This window comes from Adiantum capillus-veneris, chromosome 4 (genome assembly GCF_014529385.1).
Source record: "Adiantum capillus-veneris isolate H3 chromosome 4, ASM1452938v2, whole genome shotgun sequence".
NCBI classification, from domain to species: domain Eukaryota; kingdom Viridiplantae; phylum Streptophyta; class Polypodiopsida; order Polypodiales; family Pteridaceae; genus Adiantum; species Adiantum capillus-veneris.
The window spans coordinates 12007827-12031831 of NC_140934.1; the positions used below are offsets into that span (position 1 = coordinate 12007827).

A 24005-nucleotide genomic window follows, 5' to 3' on the forward strand; every position below is an offset into this window, starting at 1 on the left:
CAAAATTGTGGAAGAGTCACCTAAAATTTTCTACAAGGTCACTTCATTTTTTTCTTGAGCTTATAAAGGCGATTTCTTCAAAGCGTCAATCGCAGTCTTACGAGGGTCAACTTGATGAGTATAGTTCTTGATCATGATAGATTCTAAAATGCAAGGTTATATTTTTAAAATATCCTCTAGCTAACGTATTTAAGCATATCAAGAGGGTTTTCTTAAATAAACCGTCTAATGCAAGTAGTATTTAATTTAAATTTGTTAAAAAAGGACACTTAAAGTGTCTTGTTTTGGTACCAAACTAGTGTTAAGGAGAAGCCAACGGCCATTTGTGCATCAGCCCTCCCATGTTTCCTACAAGAGTTTGTCTCCTTCCCATATCCCCTTGTTGCACCTCCTTTAAGGAGAAGCCAATGACCATCCTTGCATTAGCCCTCCCACGTAAACCCACACACCTGGAGGCCCTCCCGCGTCAAGCCATAGGTGCAAGCCCTCATAGAGTAAAAGGAAAGTTATTTGTTCCCCCTTGAATCAGCTCCCTCATTAGAGCATGTCGCAGAGGGTGGGAATAACCAAACAGATTGGTAGAGCATCACCTTCCCTCCACTGCTTCCCTGCCTTGCCGCCATCTCAACCTTGCACTCATTGATATTTGAGAGCGTCTTCCATTTATTCGGCTATTTTTTAAATTAATTTTAGCTAATACCCCCTTATTTGGCTATTTTTGAATTAATTTCAAATAGTACCTCCTACTCCTAAATCCGTATCTCCTAGTGGGTCTAGTTAAAGTAAATGCATAACAAAATAGTGAATATCCCCCCCCCCCCCCCCTTTCCCCTTTTGCTTCGCTCGCCTATGTGGACATTCATTGCCATACCACCCCTAGCATCATCGCCTACTCCTAAAATTGTATTTCCTAGTGGGTCTAATTAAAGTAAATGCATAACAAAGTAGCAAATATCCCCCCCTTTTTTCACTTGCCTACGTGGACCTTCATCGCCATACCGCCCCTGGCATCACCACCTATGCCCTTGCGCATCCTCTAATTACTATGCCCATGTGCCTTCTTTGCATGCTCTCCTACCTCTCCTTTGCGTGCATCACAATCAAAAGGTGCTTCCCACCCTGCATCTCTTGCCTGGTAGTAGCAGGGAGACACACGCACACACAATCCTACCTACACCATTCCAAAAGCCATGACAACAAGGACTTTCTTGTACTCACCTTTGCATATTTCAACCTAGGTTGGGCTCTCAAGTATGCCAATGTTGCCATCGCCTCCAAGACAAAACTAGCAAGGTTGCAAAGAGAGAGAGAGAGAGAGAGAGAGAGAGAGAGAGAGAGAGAGAGAGAGAGAGAGAGAGAGAATCCCTCTTGTCGCCTGTGAGCACCTTGGTTCCCTTCTCAACCCTCCGTCTTTTTCCTTCTACCCTTATGTCCACCTGGAATACCCATCCTCCTCCTCGAAAAGCCCATTACAAGCAAACCCCTTGTCCCCATGTGAGAACATCTTGCACAATGCCACCTTCTCCTCCTCCTTTGCAAACTCAACATACATGCATAAGAGATTGTCTTATTTACTTGGTGAGCCAAAGCTTCCTTTTTCAAATAAGGCCAGGGGATACTTGGCTTAATCTTGACCATAGATATCCAATCAATAATGGCTCAATCGTGATCGTAGATCCCCAACAATCGAGCTTTTTATGACACAATGAGTTTTTTATTTATCACGCTCTGCAATCCACGTTGCTATATCATTTCCTTAATTTTGTGTTTTTGCCTTGTCAGGTTGTCGAAAGCTCCTCGCTTGAAATTAGTTCTACAGTAAAGAATGCCAGCGCTTCTACCCACTTAGCAAGCCACCCAATTCTTCTTGCCAGGCCAAGAAAGGAAGACACCTATATCCTTCAAAGAAAAAAGTAAGAAGATGATCCTCATTGGCGCTTCTATAACCCCTAGTCCAAGTCCTTCTCAACATCCCATGTATCTCTGCATGCATCATCAGCCTCCTCTCCACTCGCTGCTGCAACGCCGCCATCTCCATTGCCCGCACCTCTCCAATGGTGATCGGATCAGATTACAATATCCTCCTCATAAACACCTACATCATCTCCACCATTGCTCAAGCCACACGACCCATCTCCAATGCTCACAGACGCCACAATGGACAGAGCCCCCCGCCCCCACCCACCCATGAGAATTTTACTAAACTAGAGCCCAGTGGCATGCCATATTTACCAGCTATGACCACACTGCCTGATACACTAGGTGATGACAAACCGGAGATAAATAATCAACTCTCACTGGCAAAAAAAACAATGACTATCCCTACCGAAACGACGCTAGAAACTTTAGTACAAGATATAGACAAGAAATGTTGGAATTAGGGTTGCAGAGAAACACACACAGCTTGGAGAAGACGAAGGAAGCTCAAGGCACACAATAGAGAGTGTATTACTTAGTGTGCAATGGAAAGATAGATAGCCCTAGAGTGATGGGTGTATATACAATGCATGGGGGAAAAAACCTCCTAAAGAGGGAAAAAATGCCCCGGCGGTCCTAGTGTGTTCACACACATCACTAACACATGTATATGGTAACAAATCCCCCCTGGAGTGATGCGGTGAACGAGAGCTGGCACACGAGTAAGGGGAAGTGCCATGCCCTAAGGACATGATCAGTCCACAAAGGGGAGTAAGCCCAAAGCTTTGCGGAAAGCTTCAAGCTTCTCACGAGACAATGCCTTTGTGAAAAGATCTGCAAGGTTGTCCTGTGTTGGCACATAAGCCAAGTTGATCTCTCCTGCTGAGAGCCTCTCCATGACATAGCGGTAATGCACCTCAATGTGCTTTGTGCGAGCATGAAAAACTGGGTTCCTCGCAACTACCAATGCGCTCTGAATGTCAGTGTAGATAGTGTTGGCAGTGTCCTGTCCAACACCCAAATCAACCATAAGGCGTCTGAGCCATACACACTCAACCGTAGCTATGAAGACTGCCCTATACTCAGCCTCACAACTCGAAGTGGCCACAATAGGTTGCTTCTTGCTCAACCATGATATACATGAACTGCCAAGCATGAAACAAAAACATTTTGTGGACACTCTCGTGTCAAAACAACCAGCCCAATCTGAGTCCAAAAAAGCATGTAAGTTTGGCGTCAATGATCCCCCCTTGGGATAAAACAAGCCAAGATGTAAAGTGCCACTAAGGTAGCGGAAGATCCTCTTGACAGCCTGCCAATGCTTAGACCCTGGGCTATGCATAAATCTGCTGACCTGTGAGACTGCAAACTGAATATCCGGCCTCGTGTTGCATACATAAATGAGGCAGCCAACAACAGTTTGATAAAGAGTGACATCAGCAGGATCGCCAGCATCATGTAGACTCGACTTCAAACCTGTTTCCATGGGAGTGGCAATAGGTTTGCAATCCTCAAGTCCAAACTTACATAGCAATGTCTCTATGTAACTTTTCTAACAGAAGGCAATACCACCATCACACTGCTTAAACTGTATACCCAAGTAATGATGCAACAGCCCCAAATCTTTCATCTTGAAAGTAGCATTCAAATCAGCCTTAAATTCAGCAATATGTCTCTCATTTGGTCCAGTGATCAGCAGATCATCCACATAAAGAACCACAATGAGAAGTACATCACCCTCACGCTTTACATACAATGTGCTTTCTGTTGGACTGTTACGAAACCCTCGTTTAACCAAATGAGTGTCATCTTTCTCATACCAAGCATGAGGAGATTGCTTCAACCCATACAAAGCCTTCTTACATCTGCACACTTTGTCCTCTTGTCCTTTTATGACAAAACCGCGAGGCTGCCTTACATAAACTTCCTCAAATATGTCACCATTCAAGAAAGCAGTAACAATGTCTGATTGATGTACATCCCAACCAAAATGAGCTGCCAATGCACATAGAAAACGCACAGTAGTCATACGACAAGTGGGAGCAAAAGTCTCTTCATAATCTATGCCTTTTTGTTGTGCATAACCCTTTGCAACAAGTCGAGCCTTATGGCGATCGATCTCACCATCCGGCTTGCGTTTCAACTTGTAAACCCACTTTGTACCAATGGCCTTTTTGCCAGGAGGCAAATCACATAAAGTCCATGTGTCATTTTCTATAAGTGCATCATATTCTGATTGCATGGCAGCCATCCAATTTTCTGAATTTTGTGCTTCATCAAAAGACAGAGGCTCCTCAACATCATGTGTTGGGGTATAAGGCCCAATGTGGTCGCCCAGGTAAGTGGGCGGGCCGCCAGGTATGTACACATATTCTTTTGTAAAAACCTAATAAGAACTCACTATGCTCTACACATTACAGTAGAGCGAGTTCACCATATCGTCGTGCTCTTCTTCTCACACTCTCTCTCGCATCGCACTTCCGCTCGTACTCCTTCAACTGGTATTACAGCTCAGATCGAGGCTCGGGGCAGCACTGCAGGAGGCTAGAGTCACCAGCTCAGATTGGAGTGAAATTCGACAGGCGAAGACATGGCCCCAAATCCTGTGGGTAATCCCGAAGGGAAGGGCTTGGTGTTCTCAGAATTTCATTCTGAGGTTATCTCGGCCACCGTTCGGCTTCGACAAAGGTCTGCGCAGGCCATTTTCGACTACGTGGTCTCGACGGGTGCAGATCCGACTCTGCAAATTTGGGGTTTTCGGCCTACGACAGCAGGTGTTGAGGATATCGACACTCCCAGAGTGTTGATTTGTGGCTGTCTACACATCGAAGGACGGCTCACAGTTCTTGGAGGCGTGTCACATACGACACGGGCGCATCTACACACAGACTGTAGGCGACATCCACTAGTTCATCAGGTAGCTTGTGTTTGCTGCTTGATATTCCAGATTTCATCCTGACATTGCAGGTACTTCCACATGGGATGTATTGTCAGAGATGATGTATGTCTGTTGAGGGTTTGCTAGCTATGAGTCACGCAACAAACAACTGCCGCAGCGGTTACAACATACAGTGGGAAATTTGTGGATGTATGACTTTGTGGGAAGTCTATGTACTATCAGATTTACTGCAGCCTTTGTTGAGGGTCAAGTGAGGTTTTATTGAGCTGGGGGATTCTCGAATGTTGAGATCCTTTCGGTGATACAGGTCTTGGAGCGATCCCTCGAGCACCCTTAGATAAGCAGCTAGGATGTATTGACTGTGAGTTAGACAGTTGGGATTGCATCTTTGCTTTACTGCCGTTGAGGCATTGTCACAGTCTATGCTTACAGGACAGTGACAAGACAATGAGAGACAGTACAGGTGCAGGACAGGTTTACCCGCAGCTTACAGTGTCAGAGAGACAGTGTTTTTTGAGCTGGTTTTTGGTCTGTTTTTAGTACACAAGAGCCATTTTACAAAGGAGACTCTGCCAAAATTTCAGCAGAATCTGAAGCTTTCTTGGTTCATTTGACAGGTTGATATTGGTTCAGAGGTCAGTTTACAGGGGAAACTCTGCCGAATTTTTCCCAGGAAAGTAAACTACTGTGAAGCGTAGCTATGGCTGGATCACAGGACACTGCTCTTTACAATATCAAGAAGCTGGATGGAACCAATTTCCCATTGTGGAAGAAGCAGATTTGGCACGTGTTGGTACAAAAGAAGCATATAAAACCTATAAAGCTCAAGGGGATAAAACCAGAAGATATGGACGAAGATGAATGGAGCGAAATGTATGAATTGACACTTTCTACCATTATGCTGACTTTGGCAGAAAGCGTTTACTTCAATGTAGCAGACGAGATGTCGGCTTATCAAGCATGGTTAAAGATGAGTGATCTTTATGAGAAGCTGAGTGCAGCTTCACAGGTATACTGGCTTAAGAAGCTTGTTGACTTGAAGATGAAAGAAGGGACACCTATGTCCAATCATCTAAATGAATTCAACACAATCTATAGTCAGCTGTCAGCTCAAGGTGTCAAGTTTGAGGAACCTGTTAGAGCTATGTTCCTATTGATCACATTGCCGGAAAGTTGGGACACTTTTCGCACAGCTTTGAGTAATTCTGCACCTCCAGATGGTTTGAACATAGCAGGTGTAGAAGGAAGTCTGCTTACTGAAGAAACCAATAGAAAGACAATGGACAAAGGCAAAGGAACAGCCTTAGTTGTCAGGGGAAGGACCAAAGAAAAGTACAAAGGTGGAAAGAGGAATCAGTCTCGTAGCAAGTCCCGCAGTGCTAAAGGCAAGAGTGACATAGAATGCTACCATTGTGGCAAGAAGGGTCACATGAAAAGAGACTGAGAGAATGGAAAGCAGAAAAAGGCAAAGAGAAAGCTGAAGACCATGGTGAGAAGAACAAGTCCTCAGTGAAGATTCAAGAAATAAATGTGACAAACACTGTTGCAGAGGATGACAGTCTAGTGTCAGAAGACATCTACTTCTTGAAGAATACAATGGACTCAGCTCTTCTTACAGCATCTGATGGAAATGCACTGAGTGACTGGATTATAGACTCAGGGGCATCACTTCATGTGTCTCCAAACAAGGAGTGGTTTACCTCTTATGTGACCACTAAAGATCATGTTCGGCTAGGCAATGGGCAGACATGTGAGATCTTAGGTGTTGGAGATGTTCAATTGAAGTTTCAGAATGGCTCTTCTTTCACGCTGAAGAATGTGAGACATGTTCCCGCAATTACAAAGAGCTTGATCAGCACAGGTTTACTTGATGATGTTGGCTACGTCACCACTTTTGGACAGAACATGTGGAAGATATCCAAGGGTTCTATGACAGTAGCACATGGAGTAAAGTCTGGAGGACTTTACATGATTTATGTATCAAATGTCTCTAAAAATGTAATCAATGTAACCGAGCAGCCGAACGTTTCTTTGTGGCATAGCCGGTTAGGACATATGTCCAAGAAGGGAATGGAAATCTTGTCTCGTTCTGGTTATTTGCCTGGCTTTTCATTTAATGATTTTGAATTCTGTGAACATTGTCTGTATGGTAAGCAAACACAGCAGCCACATAAGCATAGAAGCAGTAGAAGAGATACACATTGGCACTTGTTCATAGTGATTTGTGTGGACCTATGCCTAACCTATCTCTAGGGGGAGCTTCTTACTTTATGACATTTATAGATGATTACTCGAGGAAAGTATGGGTTTACTTTCTCAAGCACAAGGATGAAGCATTTAGTGTTTTCAAAACGTTTGTGACACTTGTGGAGAATCAGAGTGGCAAGAAGCTTAAATGCTTACGCACTGACAATGGTGGAGAGTATGTTTCAAAGGCCTTTCAAGACTTTTGTGAGTCAAAAGGTATAAAACGTGAACTTACTGCTCCTTACAATCCTCCTCAAAATGGTGTTGCTGAGAGGATGAATAGGACCATACAAGAGAAGGTCTGAAGTATGTTGTCTAATGCACACCTGCCAAATGGGTTTTGGGCTGAAGCTGTATCAATAGCTGTTCATCTTGTAAATAGATCTCCTAGCAAGGTTTTGTAGAAGGATTCAGTTCCAGAGATGGTATGGTCAGGCAAAATGCCCTCATACAAGCATCTCAGAGTCTTTGGCTGTGAGGCATATACTCACGTTCCAAAGGAATTTAGGAACAAACTTGAGCCAAAGAGTAGAAAGTGCATCTTTCTAGGCTATGGTAATTCTGGTGAGATGGGGTACAGACTTTGGGATCCCGAATCCAGAAAGGTTGTCCGCAGCAATGATGTTCACTTTAATGAATCCAAATATCATTCTAAACCAGAGAGGGTTGAGGAGATTAGAAGAGTTGTCTTCCAAGAAGATGGACTTGCACGTGCAAGACAAAATGTCAGGGCTCAAGAGGAGCAAGGACAGGATAGAGTGGAACCACAGGTTGTGGCTGAGCCTGAGCCACCTATTGTGCGTAGATCTGGACGTGTCACGTGACCTCCTGATAGGTTTGTTCCATCTATGAACTATGGCATGTTGACTGATTGCAATGAGCCTTCATATTACAAGGAAGCAGTGCAAATGAAGGACTCCGGGAATTAGCAATTGGCCATGCAGTCAGAGATGACAGCTCTGCATAAAAACAAGACATGGAAGCTAGTTAAATTACCACAGGGCAAAAAGGCTCTACCTTGTAAATGGGTTTACAGGTATAAGATCACCGCTCATGATAGTCAGCCAAAGTACAAAGCAAGGCTTGTTGCCAAGGGCTTTAAGCAAGAACAAGGCATTGACTTTGATGAAGTCTTCTCTCCGGTGGTCAAGATGACTACATTGAGATGCTTTCTTGCATTGGTTGCCATATTAGATTTGGTGTTGCACCAAATGGATGTCAAGACAGCGTTCTTGCATAGTGATTTAGATGTGGAAATTTACATGCATCAGCAAGAAGGGTTTGTTGAGAAAGGCAAGGAAGATTGGGTATTCCAGTTGTTAAAGAGTCTTTATGGCTTAAACAATCACCGAGGGCATGGTACCATAAATTCCACAAGTTTATGCTTTCTCAAGGCTACAAACGTAGTGAGTTCGATCACTGTCTATATACAAAGAAGGCTAAGGATGGTAGTTGGCTGATCCTTATTTTGTATGTGGATGACATGTTGATTGCTGGCAAGCACTTGGAAGAAATTTCAGCTTTGAAGTCAAAGATGGCAAAATCGTTTGACATGAAAGACATGGGTGAGGCAAGTCATATCCTTGGTATGCGCATTGAGAGAGACAGATCAAATAAGTTCATTTGGTTATCTCAAACAGAGTATATTGACAAGGTTTTGCAACGTTTCAATATGGAGAAGGGAAAGGCACTGAGTGTTCCATTGCCACCATATGTGAAACTTAGCAAACAAGATTGTCCTGTGTCTGAGGAAGAACAGGCTGAAATGGATAATATTCCATATGAGTCTGCAGTGGGTAGTTTGATGTATGCAATGATTGCTACTCGCCCAGACATTACATTTGCAGTGGGAGTAGTAAGTCGATACATGTCAAACCCAGGCAAGAAACATTGGGAGGCAGTGAAAGGAATATTGAGATACCTGAAAGCTACAAAGAGTATGCGTATATGCTATGGGAGTCAGGAGCTAAGTGTAAAGGGTTTTACAGACTCAGATTATGCAGGTGACTTAGATAACCGAAGGTCTACGTCAGGGTATGTCTTTACATTGGCTGGTGGAGCAGTATCATGGCGTTCTAGATTACAAGATTGTGTTACTCAGTCTACTACAGAGGCTGAATATGTTGCAGCATCAGAGGCATGCAAAGAATCAATTTGGCTTAATCGACTAGTAACAGATTTGGGAATCAAAGAAGAGATGCCTGTGTTATATTGTGATAGTCAAAGTGCTATACAATTGGCTCGCAATCCAGTTTATCACTCAAAGACAAAGCATGTGGATGTGAAGTATCATTTCATCAGGGAAATGCTCGAGGATAAGCAACTTTAGCTTGTCAAAGTTCACACCACAGAAAATCCTGTTGATCTACTTACAAAAGGACTTCCCTCAGAGAGCTTTGCGCATTTTCGCAAGCAGTTAGGTGTAGGGTAGTACATCACTTCTCTACATCTCTTGTATATTAGCTTGTATAGTAGCTTCTCTCACACTTAAAGTACCACGTTGGACTTTAAGTGGGAGGTTGTTGGGGTATAAAGCCTAATGTGGTCGCCCAGGTAAGTGGGCGGGCCGCCAGGTATGTACACATATTCTTTTGTAAAAACCTAATAAGAACTCACTGTGCTCTACACATTACAGTAGAGCGAGTTCACCATATCATCGTGCTCTTCTTCTCGCACTCTCTCTTGCGTCGCACTTCCGCTCGTACTCCTTCATCATGTAAGCTAGACACAGCCAAAGCATAACAATCTGATGCATAAGATGCATGGCGAGAGCATGAACGAGTATGACTAGACAAAGGTGCATCCAATTTACTGTCACGCAAAGTGTGCACCAGCCATTTTGGCATACCTCTAGCCTGCTCATTTTCAGCCCTTTCCTCATCAAGTACATCATGTACATCTGCATCAGCATAATAGGCTGATCTAGAACAGTTTCAGAAAACCCCATAGGCTGTACATTTGCCTCATTGGAACTTACATTCGTATTTCCACCACTGAAAAGAGGCAACAAAGTGTCATAAATGTCCTGTGAGCTTACATTACTGTCTCTAGTACATGACAGCAAGGGCTGAACAGAATCTTCCACAAACACTACATCCCGAGAAACCAGAATACGTTTCGTTTGCGGATGATACAACATGTAACCTTTGCTTTCAACACTATAACCAACAAAAATACATTTGACAGCCTTATCATCCAATTTTCTGCGCTGCACTTGTGGCACCAAAGCATATGCCAAACAGCCAAAAACACGCATGTGCTCAATAGAAGGCTTTCTATCATGCCATGCTTCGTATGGAGTAATAAACTGCAAAGCTTTCGTAGGACACTTGTTAAGTACATAAGTGGCACACATGATGGCCTTAAGCCAAAAAGAATGCGGCAAAGCTTGACTTTTGACCATACATTGTGCCATTTCCATCAGTGACCTGTTTTTCCTCTCAGCAACACCATTTTACTGAGGTGTATAAGGCACTGTACATTGTTGTTTTTTCCCACGACTAGCCAGAAATGCATTAAATTCATGAGACATGTACTCCCCCCCTCGATTGGAACGGAGGGTGCCCATAGTACATTTCGAGACATTTTCAGCCATAGCCAAAAATTGTTTGAAGCACATAAAAACTTCGGACTTCGCTTTAAGCGGAAATACCCATGCATGCCTGGAGTAATCATCAATGAAAGTCACGAAGTACAGGTAATTGCCCAAGGACGGAGTTTGCATGGGCCCACAAACATCACTATGCACAAGCTGCAACTTGCGTGTGGCTCGAACTGAACCATCCTTTGGAAATTTGACGCTGCATCTTACCCAAAATACAGCCTTCACAAACATGTTTGACAGGTGCTTCAAGAGACGGCAAAGAAGCAACCATATCAGATTTCTGCAAATGTAGCAAATTGACAAAATTCAGATGACCAAAACGTGCATGCCAAAGTTTTGCATCTGAAATAGCCCTTGAATCTGCAATAGCATTTGCAAAATTTTGTCCACACTTGTCATACAAAGTGAGCTTATACAGCCCACGACACAAAAGCCCAGATGCAACAATTTCATCACCAAAACTGAGATCATGAACTGTACATCTGTTATCCACAAATTTGACTACAAGTCCAAGTCTAGCAAGTGCAGATACAGAGAAGAGATTCTTCTTGATCCCAGGTACATAAAGTGCATCAACAAGTGTGAAGGAGCTGCCATTAGCAGCAGTGAGCACAATCTTTCCAACTCCCTGAACTGGATAAGAGGCGTTGTTGGCACAAGTGACTAAATTCCCATGATGGACAGACTCGAGAGGTAAACAATTCACGATGTGAGGTAATGTGCTTTGTAGCACCACTGTCGAAATACCACACATGTGAATCTGCAGCAACTGACAAGCATGCATCATGGACAACAGGATTGTAAGTGCATTCTGCGCTAAAAGCCCATTCTGCATCAACATCAGCATTACAGTCTCCTTTCACAAAAGACTCAACAATGGCTGCACTTGTAGTGGAACCAACATTTGCAGTGGAACCACCCTCTTTCTTCTTAGCCTCTTTGGCCTTCAACTTAGGACACGACTTGATCAAGTGATCATTAGCTTTACAATAATGGCAACGCATCTTCTTTTTGCCCTTATCACCAGAATTTCCAAACGAATTGCTCCCAGCAGAAGCATTAGGAACAGAATTTTTGCCACTCGTAGTAGAACCATAAGAAGTGGTTGCATTAATGTTACCACCCTTTCTTTGAGAAGCAATAAAAGCCTGTTCAACTGCACGCTGCCTAGTCCTGTTTTTTCTGGAAAGTGACTCTTGCAGCAGAAATGTGCATAATGCATCAAACTTGACAACTTCTGGATTTCCTTGGGTCATAAGTCTCCAAGTACTAGCAAAAGTCTGGTAAGAATCTGGTCATCGAGAACAGTCTGCACAAGGGAACTGTCTGAAATGACTTCACGTGCAAAAATAAGATGCTCATTGATATCATCTTCCTCATGCATAATCTTTGACTCTAGCTCTTTACACAGCAAAGCAATTTTAGCCTCATTGCGACTTGCATAAAGACTAGCCAATATATCCCAAGCCTGTTTTGCAGATTTTGCCAAGCGGATGTGAGGAACAATGGTGCGCTTCACAGACAACGCAATCAATGCATGAGTCTGCGCATCCTTAACATCCCAACGAGCTTGTTCTGCCGTAGGCAAAACAACTCTAACAACATCAATCCTTACAGCAAGACTTGCAACATCCTCAACATCGCCTACATCCTCAGAACCAGGACGTACATCAATGCCCTGCACAATGTTCCAGACGCCCTTTGACACAATAACATGTTGCATCATATATGCCCACATAGGGTAGTTGTCCCCATCCAACATGTCCTCAACAACAAACATCTTGAACACATCTCTGTTATTGTTGTCAGCCATGGTAAATGCTGCACCTAATGTGAAAACTGCCCGAAAATATGAGAAATGGAGCGGGAACAACACGTGCTATATAGCACAAACCGTAGAAGACTGTAAGGAACCTGTTATGCAAAAAACGGCAATGACGGAAATTCTACACAAAATGACGAAATAGCCTGTGCAGTACTGCATGTAGTGGAAACGGAGGCCGAAATGAGCCCAAATCAAAAATCTGAGCAGACCAAGCTCTATGATTCGTCCCGAAATATTTGTCAACCTGCGAATGCTCGCCAAAGCTCACTGAAATCGAAGAAAGTGAGCAGGCGTGTACTGGAGCAGCTGGCAACTAAGCCCGGGAGGACGCAACCTGCTCTTATACCAATTGTTGGAATTAGGGTTGCAGAGAAATGCACACAGCTTGGAGAAGACGAAGGAAGCTCAAGGCACACAATAGAGAGTGTATTACTTAGTGTGCAATGGAAAGATAGATAGCCCTAGAGTGATGGGCGTATATACAATGCACGGGGGAAAAAACCTCCTAAAGAGGGAAAAAATGCCCCGGCGGTCCTAGTGTGTTCACACACATCACTACCACATGTATATGGTAACAAGAAAGAGCTACAAGATCAATTTGCAACATCACCACCCCCGATGACTTCACCACCACCTCCAACGATGTTGGTAGAGAGTGCACTAGAAGCTGGAGAGAATGAAGAAGCCAACAAGTTGCTAGGGACAACTACAAAAACACCGATGACACTGCCTTCCCAAGTTCTTGAGAGTGCAATAAAGGATGGGGATAAGGAGGTGCTACTCAAGGAAAGGTTACAGAGGAGGACATTATCAACATTTACGACAACCACACTCAAAGTTCCCTCATGTGGAAATGACACATCGCAAGGCGTAAGCCATAACAAGTAGAGTGACACATTGAGAACAAGAAAAATACTTAACAATATGGGTAAACCACACCTCTTTCCAAGTGATGATGCTTGTTCCAATAGAGAAGAGATGGCTTCTTTGCCGGAGCATCCGGAACACGCACCCAAGGCTTGGAGTTCTTTGTCTTTGCACGCATCTTATGCAAATCGCTTGCACTTCTCACACTTAGCACAACAGATTCCCATGTGCCAAGGTTTCCAACAACCTTGGTAGATGAGGTGTTCTATAGAAAGCAATCCATGGAATTGGGCAAACATGGGGCTACCCATTGTTCGAGGGTGATGGAGGAGGCCAAACTCCGTTGAAATGGAGTCATATCCACAAGCAGAGACTATCAAAGACCCTTTGTGATCAAAGTCATCCTGGTGATAAAGAAGCTCCATTCTTTCCATAAACTCTAGCTCGCCTATGATGTTGAGGTAATCGATGCCAGCTTCGATGCATGTTGCAACAACAGGTTGGCCGTAAAGACAAAAGGCGCAGACACAATTGAGCACAAGCTTCGTGCGTCTACACATGGCTTCAAGCACATGGATTTTGCAATTGTCAATATTTACTTGGTGAGCGTGATCTCGAGCAGTTTTGTTCCCATGAGAACTGGGTGGCACTGAACTCAAAGCAACGACTTCAAGGAGACAACAAGCACATATGGAGCCAAAAAGCAGCCTGACATTCGACTTCCTTCTCGCGAGAATGCAAACAAAGAATACGTAAGATAAGTCCTTCAAAAGGACATGTCTACTTGGATATCGATAATCTCTTTTGTGACCCCTCATGTCAACCGTCGTGCTCACTGTGAGTGCAGGTTCAACACGAGAGCGAGGTCGGTGGAAAATGGCATGTAAAAGCGCGACGTTGGTGCTAATGGAGCAGCGAAAACGTACAACAAGAACGCTCCTCACCTGCTACCTACAGAGCACCGGGTAGTATGAATAACATCGTAGATCTAGCGAAAGACTGAGGAGGCAACAACAAACCTCTATGGCATGAGGGGAAGTAGTTGAAGGAGAACCAAATATTCGTAAAACAAAGCTCGAGAATGAGGCTAACAAAAGTTAGCATTCATAATCACACTTCATTGGGCTTTTTGAGGGAGAATCAAAGATTTGCAACACGATCTTGTATATGAGCCTAAGTTGAAAAAGGATATTGGTGATGATAGACATGATAGCATAAGTGAATGCAAAAATTGACACGATGAAAAGCTATCGTAGCAAAGATAATCAAGCAATAGTCAAGGGCCCTTGGAGTAACATGTTGTGCTTGGAAATTCTTTATTTGATATCCATACCAACTTAATGGTGTCCTTAGAAAAACACAAAAGTGTGTACCTTGGTACATGCCCCCAAGATGAGAACTTCATGGATGCATTAGAGATAACCTTTAATAAAGCCCTTAGAATACAAAGTTAATATTGATTGGGCCATTCTACCGTAGTGATTGCATAGGAGCTTATGAACTAAGAACTCATCACTACAATAAACCCTACACTGTTTAACATACACCATAAAGTTACCTCTGCTTTTTTTAAAAGTTAAATCTATCTCCTAGATCGTTTGTATTTGTCTTAACATGTGCTTTGTGTATGACAAAGAGGACATATATTCACAACATCGGACGTTTCAATTGCACAAGCACAACTCAAGCTCAACAACACTGCAAGGTCTGTTGTCTGTATCCAATTCCCCGTGCCTATGCGTTTGTTTGGCAGTGCAACACATAAATGCTACAGGGCAGGGCACGACTTTCGTTTCACATAATTTTTGGAGAGACCACAATGCCAACTCTCTACCATACTTTTGTATAGCACTTTTGCATAACGTGCACTGTATATCTAGCATTTTCAGTTTGTGACGCTTTATTGCAAGACGAGTTGTTTAACTATTCACATTGCTTTAATGTAGCTTGACTTAAACATTGTCCTTCGGCTTGCACAATTGGACGACACCCATACATGATTATCATGTTTGGTAGTGCAGTTTAATTTTTACACTATTGATGCTTTTTGTTTTTTTTTTAGTTTCTCAATGCTTCCTTAAGTTTAGTTTAGCTACAAGTTTTCCTTAGTAGTACATGCTCAATTTCGATCATCATATCTATATATCTTATAGACCATATGTACTTCTTTTCTCATAGTTGGAAAATTCAACTTATGTACTGCAATACTCGATGCACTATGTACATGTTTACTTTATTCCTAGGTGGTTAATGTCAATCTACGTATGTTCTTGTTTGGCAAAGCATCTTATATATTGTAGGCCAATGTTCTCCTTTGCATAACCGTTATGTAGTACAAAGACAATTCTTTATCCGAGCATTATCCTCCTCAAATATGGTTTGCACTAGGTTCTGTGATTGACAACCAAGACCCTCCAACCATGACAACATGTAACTCTCTCTCTCTCTCTCTCTCTCTCTCTCTCTCTCTCTCTCTCTCTCTCTGTGGTTCTATGAGAAATAAGAGAAAATTGACTACGCTTGATTCAGAGTAAGATGGCTGTCTCAAAGATGGGTCCCGGATCTAGAGACTGAATGGCCGACGATATTATCAAACTGAATGGCAATCTACAAATAAACTACCAAAGTAGGTTAAGGAGTAGGGTTTAAGGCAACGATTAATCTGCAACCCTTTGATCAATTTAATTATCCCCTTTATTAGCCCTCTGTCGTATAGTGAGCCCTATGGGACATAACTCGCTTCTTCCCAATGATAATCAAGTCCCAATTTAAGCCATTGATGTTGCCTATCAATTGATTCTACTCATCTGCTCGTGTTACACAACACAAACCGAGGCGACAACAATCACAACCAAGTAACCAACTGCGCTCCAAAATCTATTAGAGCATGTACGACGCTTTGGTCTCACTGCTCAAACAATTGTAGAGAAATCCGTGAAATTGGACCATTTTAGAGACAAAAGTAGAGCTAATCAATCATCATATATGTTTAATAAATACACTAGCAATTCTTTTTCAAAAATTAGTCAAGGCACTTTGTACTTGCTTACTTGAGTGTTAAATGCTTGATGTCAATCTGCGTATGTCTTGTTATGTTCTATAGCAATGTCCACCAAGTTTCGTGAGTAGGACTCTCGTTCGATTCTAGCTAAAAATAAAATTTCTAGAAAGGCACACTGCAAGTCCAGAAGAACAAAAACTATATCAAATAGTGACCGGCGCATCAGGTGAAGCGAGCGGGCAAGCACCGGTCGTCGCTCCTTCTTTTCTTCGACCAGAATACATACTCACATACACCAACGAAGCAGAAACCTTTCTGAGCCTACGCGCCATAGCCCCGATCTCCTGCCACTCTGCGTGTCCTAGCATAAGGCAGGGTTCCCCTTTTGTTACCGCTCTGACCAAGATGCACAACTCTACTGCAATCTCGATTTTCGTTTCGCCTTCAGGGCTGTAGGACTTCACCTCACATCGTTTTGTAACTGTACTTGCTAGCCTTTGTCTTCGCGTCTCCCCTTCCGATTCTTTCTGTTATTATACATGGCGGATTCCCAACTCGATGGTGTTGATGATGGCGGCAGCGAGACAGGCGGTGGACGTGGAGGAGTTGGTTCTACTGTCACTGCATCCGAGTCTTCGAGGATCCATGGTACCTCTCTCTGTCTTCCTCTCTCTTGGAGCAGGTTTCTCTTGATGTTCATATATGTAAACGTAATCTGAGCATTGGTACGATATCTTTGCTTAACTCCTTCGCAAAGAAGAAACTCATCAGGGAAAACTTGTTCTGTATTTCTGTCGATGCCATAAGGGAAAATGTAGATGGGTATGCAGGTCTGAGAATTTAATTTATTAAAATAAGCATGGCCAGCGTGGGCTGCAGTTGTGTAGTTTTATCACTCTCAGTTACAAGTCTGCTCATGCTCATCTTTTATGCACTCATGATACTCTGCCCTTCTCTATAGAATTTTTGTATTGGTTTCTCTTGGAGCGGGGTAGAGTGGTTACCTTGTGCTTTTTTTACACCAACAGATATGTTGGATGAGGGTTACTACTACATAATCAAAATTCCAAGTGAAAATATCAGTCTTTTTATGCACTGGTTTTTGTTTGTGTTCAGGCTGGGACAGGGCTACTCCCTGTTTATGAATGCTGTGCTTTTTTATTGGTTCTTTTGGGATCGAGTGGGATTTATAGCTACATTGCGCCTCATTGAAGATGATTAAATTGGTTGTTGAAACTGGTGATGCAGAGCCTTTTAAGGTCACACAGCTGGCAATAGGAACAGTCGACACAGAGCTTAAAGGTAATCCATTAGCTTAAATTTGGGTTTTTTGAACAGGGCTTGTCTCTGTTTTTATAGCAACTTTAAGCCTGTTGCAGATTTGTTAGGCCTTGAAAATGCCATTCCTCTGTCCCCACAGTGGCTATTGTCAAAGCCTTCTGATTGCAAGGCACCGCCTCCTTTTTCGGTCAGTATGCAACTTCCATTGTTATGTAGTTTGGAAGAGTGTGTAACTTGCATCGTTGCAGCTATGTTACAATTATCTGTTTCAAATAAATTTTCGGCGATAATGAAAACATTTTTAGGGTGGGAATGTTTTCAAGAATAAAGATGATTCCATGCATACGAATGTATTTCGGCTCCTCATGTTCTTTGTCCTATGTCCATGTCTTTAGCTAAAGCCTATAATCTACCAGGATAGACTATTTGTGCCTTTTTGAAGTCGCATTTTGTTGCTTGCAGGACCTTCCTCGAATCCCAGGTAGTCATGGAGGGACCAGTGAGGGTGTCTCAAAAGAGAGATGGAGGCCCGATGGGAATCGTGAGAATGAAAAGAGAAAGGACTGGCGACGTCCAGGCATGGAATCTGACGGTGTCCGTCGAGACCGGTGGAGGGAAGAGGAACGAGAAGGCACACAAGCCGGCCGCCGTGAGCGATGGAAAGATGTTGGGGATGTCAACAACGATGCTAGACGGGCTGATCGGTGGGGGGCTGACAGCTTAACAAATACAAGAGATTTGTCAGACCCTAGACGCACTCCATCTGAAAGGTGGCCTGACTCCTCTGTTCGGGATGGAGCAATTGAGTCTGGTCGCCGTGATAGCAAATGGAGCACTCGCTGGGGTCCGGAGGATAAGGACAAGCGAGAGAAGAGGTCCGAGAATGAGAAAGAGATAGATGGTGGTCAGCACAGGGATAGACTACATACAAATAGTAGTCGAACAGAAATGGAACGTGAGACTGATAACACTGCTCGTGATCGGTGGCGTCCTCCATCCATGGCTGCAAGGGGCAAGGGGGAGTTGCCACCTTTGGGTTCAACGCCTCCCAAATATGCTCCAGGCTTTGGTGTTGGGAGAGGACGAGGCGAGAGCTCTGCCATTGGTTTTACTGTTGGCAGAGGGCGAGCAACCTTAACGGGAAGTGGGATGATGCCTGTTTTGCGTTCCTCCACCATAGGAGCTTCTTTGACTGTACATAAGTCTGAAGCTGGCCAGGTATTCTGTTATCCCAGGGCGAAGCTGTTGGACATCTACCGAAAAAGCAGCGTGTTTTCTTCTTTCACTGAAATAACGGAAGGTTTTGTGGAAGTGTCCAAGCTCACGGAGGCTGGACTTCTTGAGCCTTTGGCTTTTATCACTCCAAACAAAGAAGAGGAGGTCGGTAATTGAAACATCTCCATTGCTTGTGTCGGCTGTCATTCTCTCTCACAAGTCTTGGATTTGACAGGTGGTGCTGGAAGGAATCAGAAAAGGTGATATTTTTAGCAGTGGAGCTTTCTATTTGAAAACCAAAGACGGCAAGCCTTGTGATGATGCCAGTCAAAATCAGCTTAGGGGCCATGTCCCTGGTATGAACCAAACTTTTGTATCTTTGATTTTACTTTTCAGCAGTTATGTCTCAAGTGAGAATATGTGATTTGTATGCAGGCGGTCAAGAAGAAAGATTCTCTGATGTTCTTCATAATGAAGTGTGCGGAGCTAATAATATTTCACAGAAATTTGAACTTGTTGGTTCTACAAACAAAGTTTCTAGACAGCCTGCGAACAGTGAGCCTTTCCATGTCGATCTTCAAACTGAGAGTAAGTGTAACTGTGTTTCTTATTTGGATTATTGCTGGAAGGATCTGGCTCTTTTTATAAAGGGCTGAGTTACTGAATCATCCTTTGCTTAGTAATTTTTTCTGTTATAAGAGGAAGATATCTACTGTTGTTTGTTTTAGTAGACTGTCAACATTCTGGCTCTGTTTTAATACCTTCTCTGTTTAATGCACATTGTATATATGGGGTTTATATGTGGGTGTGTGTGTGGTCATGTCACGAGACTGTGACAAACCATTTTATATATTTACTGGTTTCTTTTCCTTGATTTTTATTTAATTTTCGGGATCCTCTTGTTGAAATCACAAATGCTCAGACATTGCATGGCTAGTGTGGAACGGCCGTTGGCCGAGAGAGTCACCCGCAGCCAGGCAGCCACAAGATGGTTGGGCCGATCGGCACTGGAATCTGACTAGTAAAAAAGTTGCTATGCTCAGTTGAAGTCATTGAGGCCCCGCAAGAGGACTTTATAAGTTGGTGGGTACTAGGAATTAAACCAAAAGGAGCAAACTGGACGCATGATAGTAGGAGAGCAACCTGCAGGCCAACTCAAGTTCCAGAAGTCTTATCCCAGCTCAGGGCGCCCAAAAATGAGAGGGGGGCTGTTTTTTATTTATTGCTCCATTGTGTGAGTAGTGGATGCAGGTGATCACAACTTTAATGGAAAGCTTGCCTTCTCCCTTGTCTCATGCAGCGCGATGATTTGTTCTTGCGCATCTCTCTCTCCGCTTTGCACATATGGTGATGCCCCTCTAATTGGGCTTCTTAGATGACCATGTACAGTGCTAGGGGTTTTATGCGCCTTTGCCAAGGCAAGAGCCTTCTTTTCAGGAACCGGATTAACTAATTGCTAATCCCCTACAAATACGCACAGTTCCATTCGAAGGAATGCGAAAATGGAGAGTTTTTTCGCGTGAAAACTCGTCCAATTTACAAGGGAACTGTTCCATTGTGTGCGGGAGCTTCTAAGACATGCGTAAACGTGTTTGCTCCGCTCAAAATGATGCGAAACAAAGAATTATAGCCTGTTGTGTTTTTCTGCAGGTGTAGGGTTTCGTACCAAAACTGCAAGGTAACGCAATGGGAGCCTCTGGAAAGGCTTGGATGCTTGTACATGACAATTTAGAGAGATTTCCTGCGAGGAATCTCGTCTAATTCAAAGGGCAAGTGATCACCCCTACAAGTGCGGGAGCTCGAGGGCTACCCATAGGAGTGATTGGCACGCGAATCTGAGCACAAAACAGAGAATTACATCTTGCTGTGATTTTTTGCAGGTTTAGGGTTTTGGCGAGTTTTGATGCCTACAGGTCCAGGAGCTTCGGGGAAGCTAGGGAATCATCGAACAGGTGTTGTGGTGCAAATTGGAGGCAATCCATCCCTAATGGAATAGTCCGCTACTACCTCCCCATTCTGTATTCAACTGAATACATCTGAATACACCTGCAAAATCTGTATCTATGGCGTATTGACCGACCATATCCTCGAAGCTTCTATGATGTATCGCGGAAATAGCCAGAACCAACGGCTTCTGATACAAAGTATCTGCCACCAATTTCGTCTGTCCCTGCACATGGACAATCCGGAAGTAAAACTGTGACAAGATGTCATCTGCTTTTCTGATAACTGCTTCCGTGACAAGAAGTAGCGTAAACTCTGATGATCTGTGGAGATCGTAAAATCGGCTCCGAGTAGGTAATGTCGCCACTGAGTAAGAGCATGGATAACGGCCAAAAGCTCTTTCTCACATATCTGTACTGTCAATTCCAGCCTTGAAAACAATCGGCTCTCATAGGCAATGACATGGCCTTCTTGCATTAAGACCGGATCCAGACTACAACCACAACTTACAAGTATCACAATACACTTCAAACGACTTCTGCAAATCCGACAAAGTCAGAATTGGTCCTGTAGTCAAATTTTGTTTCAATTCTTGAAAGGCAGTCACGTCTGCGGGTCCCCACGAGAAAAGAACTCCTTTCTCTATCAACAAATGCAAAGGGGTAAGCAACCCCTGCAAACTTTCTGATGAACTGGCAGTAGTAAGAACAGAAGCCCAAGAAGCTTCTAACTTCATGGACATTCTTCAAATCGGGCCAAAATCTCTATCTTGGCCGGGTCCATCTGCTGCTGAGACAATATGTCCCAAAAAAGGTGCATCTCGGGGCTCAGCTCATGGTAAGGTGGTTGGTTCGGCGGTGTATTTCCAGGTATCAGATCAATGGTATGATCCTTAGGACGAGGTGGTGGCAACTCGCCTAGCAGGCACTTTGAAAAGCAATCGGCATGAGTGTGTAGAAAATCTTGGCGTTCTTTTTCGAGGTCAAAACATATTCGACCTTCAATCATGATTCAATCCTTTCCAGAAGTAAAGAAACTGAATTTCATCAAGTACAATGTCTATGTGCTTCATTTGTCAAATTTGCTTTCTCGGCCCGATAGACCACGATGCTGTTCTTGTGGTACCAAGGGATTTGGAGTAGGACGTCACAACCTCCCAAGGGAATTACGTAGAAGTTCTCGTGCCCTAAACATTGCAAACGAAGTTTGCCAATGATCGGTGTAATGGCAACATCCCGTCCGGGTGCCGCTAGAACTACCTCCGCCTGTGGCCTTCGAGCCGCCAATTCAAGTGAAAAGAAGTTGGTCTTGGCTTCTTCATTAAAGAAAATGAGGGCTTCTGTAACAGACGTGGACACTCCAAGTCAAGAATCCACCGCGACATCACCAAAGAACCACTTCAAAACAGTTTACAGTTTACAATTGATTCAACACTGGCCCGGCGGAGTTCCGTGCCTAGAGATATTGGTCCCCAAGAATCCACCGCGACATCACCAAAGAACCACTTCAAAACAGTTCACAGTTTACAATTGATTCAACACTGGCCCGGCGGAATTCCGTGCCTAGAGATATTGGCCCCCAAGATTGGCGCCCCTTTCGGTATTTCTTTTTGTATTAATCCGAGTTCAAAGTACAAGAGTGCGGACAAGCGCTCACACTCAGACTCTGCGTCCAGATGCTACGACTTGTGAGAGGCCAACCCGCGTATATAAAGGTTACAAGGGATGCTAAAAGCAGAGCCCCCAAAAACTGAATATCAAAAGCTTTGAGTGTTTTTAAAAGTCTCATAAAAATAAAGCATATGCTCTTTCTCTCTCTTTCTTATGCTTCAATAAAAATAAAGCAAGAGTCTCTCTCATGCAATGCGTAGCAAAAAGCATTGCCCAAAGGCTGTCCAAAAGCTGATCTGTCGCAGCTTGATTTTTGCAATATGTGCCGCTTTTTGCGGGCGTTCGTACTGCTGTCACGTGGCAGGTTCTCTACGAATTCCGGGACTGTTGTACGGCAAGCCACCTCAGCTTTTCCATTTCAGCCAATTTTTTCCCCAGACCGTCCAAGCCAAAGTGGGAAAGGTGTGTGGATGTACACTGGCTGCCAGTTCACCAATTTGTGACATACCCCCCCTCTTAAAAGCATTGTAATCGCCCTCGATTACGCCTGCAAAAGAGATAGAGGCCATAAATTGTCTTAGCAGACACTGATTGTTAGTAGCTACGTACTAGGAACACACATCTAGCACATGTATCAATCGAGTCACATCACACGACATCACAGGACATTCAACATTCATTCGGATCTTAGACCATGATTTATCGACAATGTAGCTAGTAATCGCATCTAGATCCAGTCGGGACCTTATCAATGGCCGATTGACTAACCCCTATTGCAACCATGTCTCTTCGAGATCAATTAGATCAAAATGCTGCAGTCATTTCGTCTATCAGTTTTTGCACTTATAAACAAGTCAAGAACAAATCAGTTTCATATTCCGGAATTCCATTTCATAAAGTCATACAACAAAATATTGTCAGCTCTCAGTATCCCTGAAGCTCAAAGAGACACCAGTGACTCTAGTATTCTAAAATCAAGGCATCTCTTGACAAAGGAGCGGATTAACTCCCCTCTTGTGCATCCCACTGCACCATATCTGTGGCCAAGCTGAATTCTTGGTTCCCTTTGGAGTAGACTATGCTAAACCAAAAGCTTTGAGGTAAAGTTTCACAATCTGAGGAGTATCTGTGTCACGTGACACATCCCAACCCTATGTGTCCGTGGACAAGCTACACCACAGCAGGGTTCAGTCAGTCCCGTCAAGTTAGATTAGCAGTGATCTGGCACTTTTGTGAGTCTATTCGTAGACCGTGCATGCCCAGTCACTTAGCATAGATGCATATCCTCCGGTTGCACACAGCGTGATCATCAGAATTCCCATCAGAATCCATTAGCATCAGTTAAGGGGAATTTTCTAGTGCATTTAGCCTATTTTCCTATTTATTGGGATTTTCACGTATTATTTTTAAGTGACTTTCCTACAAAAGTAGGTAGGGCAATTTTGCTAAGTTAATATATAAGCAAACCAAAGTTCACTCTCTGGCAGAAGAGGCAGCAGGAGCACCTTGCTCAACATGCAACTTCTCAGCAAGACCAACCCCCGCGACTACTCTGGCGTTTTCTCCACAGAAGACCTAGCGTTTTTGCATCAGAT

General features: G+C 43.5%; 1 protein-coding gene and 1 pseudogene across 3 annotated transcripts in view; one reads left to right on the forward strand and one right to left on the reverse strand.

The window, feature by feature from the left end:
• Nucleotides 1–13408: 13408 nt before the first annotated feature.
• LOC147458711 (putative mitochondrial saccharopine dehydrogenase-like oxidoreductase At5g39410 pseudogene) lies at nucleotides 13409–13919 on the reverse strand (annotated as a pseudogene).
• A 2697-nt stretch (nucleotides 13920–16616) lies between these two features.
• Nucleotides 16617–24005, forward strand: part of LOC147458712 (uncharacterized) — a 43141-nt gene continuing 35752 nt past the window's right edge. Inside the window, exons 1-6 of one of the 3 annotated variants that reach the window (XM_086510153.1) lie at nucleotides 16617–17008; nucleotides 17609–17662; nucleotides 17740–17828; nucleotides 18104–19021; nucleotides 19092–19212; nucleotides 19292–19444. In XM_086510153.1, the coding sequence (XP_086366279.1) occupies nucleotides 16900–17008; nucleotides 17609–17662; nucleotides 17740–17828; nucleotides 18104–19021; nucleotides 19092–19212; nucleotides 19292–19444 (1444 nt within the window). In that variant the 5' untranslated portion in view covers nucleotides 16617–16899. The remainder of the gene's footprint in view (nucleotides 17009–17608; nucleotides 17663–17739; nucleotides 17829–18103; nucleotides 19022–19091; nucleotides 19213–19291; nucleotides 19445–24005) is intronic. The other 2 variants (XM_086510154.1, XM_086510155.1) reach the window with 2 other exon arrangements.